This window comes from Populus nigra, chromosome 16, assembly GCF_951802175.1.
Source record: "Populus nigra chromosome 16, ddPopNigr1.1, whole genome shotgun sequence".
Classification (NCBI taxonomy): domain Eukaryota; kingdom Viridiplantae; phylum Streptophyta; class Magnoliopsida; order Malpighiales; family Salicaceae; genus Populus; species Populus nigra.
The window spans coordinates 1028455-1031448 of NC_084867.1; the positions used below are offsets into that span (position 1 = coordinate 1028455).

Genomic DNA, 2994 nt, shown 5'->3' on the forward strand with positions numbered 1-2994 from the left:
TTGTCGTCATGTGGAGATTTTATGTAATAGGACCCTCAAAAGTGCATCGTCACGATGTGAGCTTGCAACTGCTCCTTGGAAATTTTCATGTCCCAACAGCCAGCTAACGTTGAATTCCAAGCACAGGTGGAGTATTTCTGAGGATCGAAAAGGACCGACTTGCCTGAAATTAGTTCCGAGGATGAATTTCAATCTTCAGTTCTTCAAGAGGTGAGGTATTTCTCTCTTTTGTTTCTTGTTCTATGGAATATCCCCTTCGGTAAATGGTAAATGGTAGACCTCAATATTCTTTTTTAATTGACTTTCACTCATAATTCTTAAAAACCTACTACAAGTTATTGGCTAATTGTTAGAGAGTTAAGAAAAAAAAATCAGATTAAAACATTATTATAAAAACATCAATAGTCACAGATTCATGGATTGACATCAATCATATGATTTTTATTATCTCCATGAATAATTAAGGCGTTACTATCTCATATCAATTAAAAGATGAGGATCTTAATAGCTTGCATAATATAAAAGTCATATTTTGTTTAAGAGGTGTTTTCCATGAGCATAAACATACACCATCAAATTCATCGTATCGGCTAGGGTCCATCATGATCCATGGTTATGAGCATATATATAATGAAATACACGTGCTCATTTCGTTGAATAATGCCTTCACTTGGTGTTCGGAATGTCTAAGGATTGGCCAGAATTAATTTTGAACACACCAATTTCAATACATCGTTTCTGGAATTAATTAAAATTTTAAAACATTCCGAGATCCAACCTCTTTGGGTGCGATTTCGGGAAGATAAACATTACAATAAGTCCTCGAATGTCCAAAAGGCCAACCAGTCTAATATTCTTGGCTCGCATCAATATTTTCCACGGTAACTTTGTCTTTTTAGAACCTGATGATCATCACCACAGATTCTGACCAAACCGTACACCCATTCTTACACAACAAATTATTCACGCTATAGAAAAAAGACAAGAGGTGGATGGAAGATATACATGAAAACACTAGGCTGAAGTTACCCTTGTTGTTTAGATAAATGAGTAAAATTATAATAATGTTTTATTTTTATATTAGTTTAATTAAATTAGAGAATAATAAATGAATTCTATCGCATTAGATTTGAATCACTTAAAATCCAACTGGGTTCATTAGATTTTATTATGAATTAATTTGGTTTCAAATCAACTATTAATTTTCACTCTAGTAACTCTCAGGTTCAACACTTCTCCATATCTTCTCAATGAATGGATTCTAAGTAACCACACATCCAAGAGTTGAAGTTAAAGATGTTTTTGATCCTACTTTTTTTTTTAAAAAAGTATTTTCTAAAAAATTAAAAAATTTATAATTATTTTTTTTTATTATCAAACCGTTTGGAAGTGCTGAAATCAATTTATTTTTATATATTTTTAAATAAAAAATCTTTTAAAAAATAATTTCTACTCAAAGTATAAAATAGACTCTAAAACATACAGACGACAAGCATACAACTAGTTGAATTCAGATGCATGAACAACGCAAGATGGAATGCAATATAAAAATGGTAATCGGACGAGGCGATGCCCTTTTTATTTTTTATATTTTTCTCTTCCGATTCTCTTCTGGTCCCCTTCAAGAACTAATCGCACAATTTGATTTTAATTTTCTCCTTTTACGACCTCTGTCTTTTCGTCGTGTATATTTGAGATTTTAATAACAGTGACGTTTTAAAATAATTTTTATTTAAAAATATATTAAAATATTTTTTTATTTTTAAAAAATTATTTTTGACGTTAAAACAATTCAAAAACATAACCTTTTTAATTTTTAAATAAAAAATAAAAATAATTTTTTAAAAATTTAAAAAAACACGGTTTTCAAACGCTATTCAAATGCCATTCCACATACGAAAACTCGCGCGGTTCCTGTCGCTTTCCCTAGTACAATCGCACGATGAGCAAGTTGAGGCTACACTGTGCCATTTGCAAGACATATAAATAAATTACCAGTACTGAGCCCAAAATTTAGAATCCACCCTCAAAGACTCACTTGGCTTATTGACAGATTGATGGCAAAGTTCTCAAAGAAACTTAGCAAGACAGACGTCCGAAAGAGACTCGCAGTGCCAACCAGGTCTCTCAGCTCTCTTCCATCCTTCGATGGTGCTCATGCTGTATATTTTCAAGCTGCAGATGAAAGAGGTGAGGTTTGGACCTTCAAATGCTCCATTCGCAAACGAAGGCACCCAAAACCAGTTCTTTCAAAGGATTGGCTCGCATTTGTTGATAGCAAGGGCCTTAAAGCTGGTGACATGATCGAGTTCTACAAGGAGACAAACGAAGCCGCCACAGCACATGCTTACAAGGTTCGGGCTGAAAGACAAATCAAGATATTTGGTGTTGTTTTTGGGTATGCTCCTATTACTGCAATAACCCATGACTCCAGCGATGTTTCTCCAATATAACTGTGATGTATAGTATAGGAAGCCAACATATAGCTAGCTAGTGCTAGGCATAAGGAACTGAATTACCCTGTAAATTCTATTTTACCATGCTGTTCATATTCAATTACCTAAATTGTTATGGGAATTGTACTGATTCTCAAAACATTAGGATTCTATACTTCATCTGTATTTAAGTGGCAAGTATTGAATAACATTATTGTTTATAAGAAAAGGCCGAGTATATGTGCGTGTACTGCCAGAAAGAGGTGGTGTATTGTTCAGAGTTATTAAACTGGTACAGTTAAACAAGTTGTTTTGTATCAATTTAAAATTCTATCGTTTCAAGAATTTTTTTTAATAAAATTTATAACTATATTATTTTAAAATTTTTAAATTTTATTGAGTTGATGGATTGTTAATTGATTTACCGGTCAATTAGATTTGACCAAGTAAATTCAATCTAATTTAATTTAAAACTCAACTTAAACTAGATTTTAAATTAGTAAGTTTTTGGGTTAATTTATTAATATTCATCATATGCATAGTTAGATTATGCTATTAG

At 32.1% G+C, this 2994-nt stretch overlaps 1 protein-coding gene across 1 annotated transcript; it reads left to right on the forward strand.

Annotated features, from left to right (window-relative positions):
• The first annotated feature begins 2057 nt into the window (after positions 1–2057).
• LOC133675987 (AP2/ERF and B3 domain-containing protein Os01g0693400-like) lies at positions 2058–2453 on the forward strand. Its single transcript, XM_062097564.1, has one exon. The coding sequence runs from the start codon at positions 2058–2060 to the stop codon at positions 2451–2453; it is 396 nt and encodes a 131-aa protein (XP_061953548.1).
• Positions 2454–2994: the final 541 nt, after the last annotated feature.

Bases quoted from the DNA above. Each gene is read 5' to 3' on its own strand.
- LOC133675987 (XM_062097564.1), top strand. From the start codon at position 2,058: ATGGCAAAGTTCTCAAAGAAACTTAGCAAGACAGACGTCCGAAAGAGA.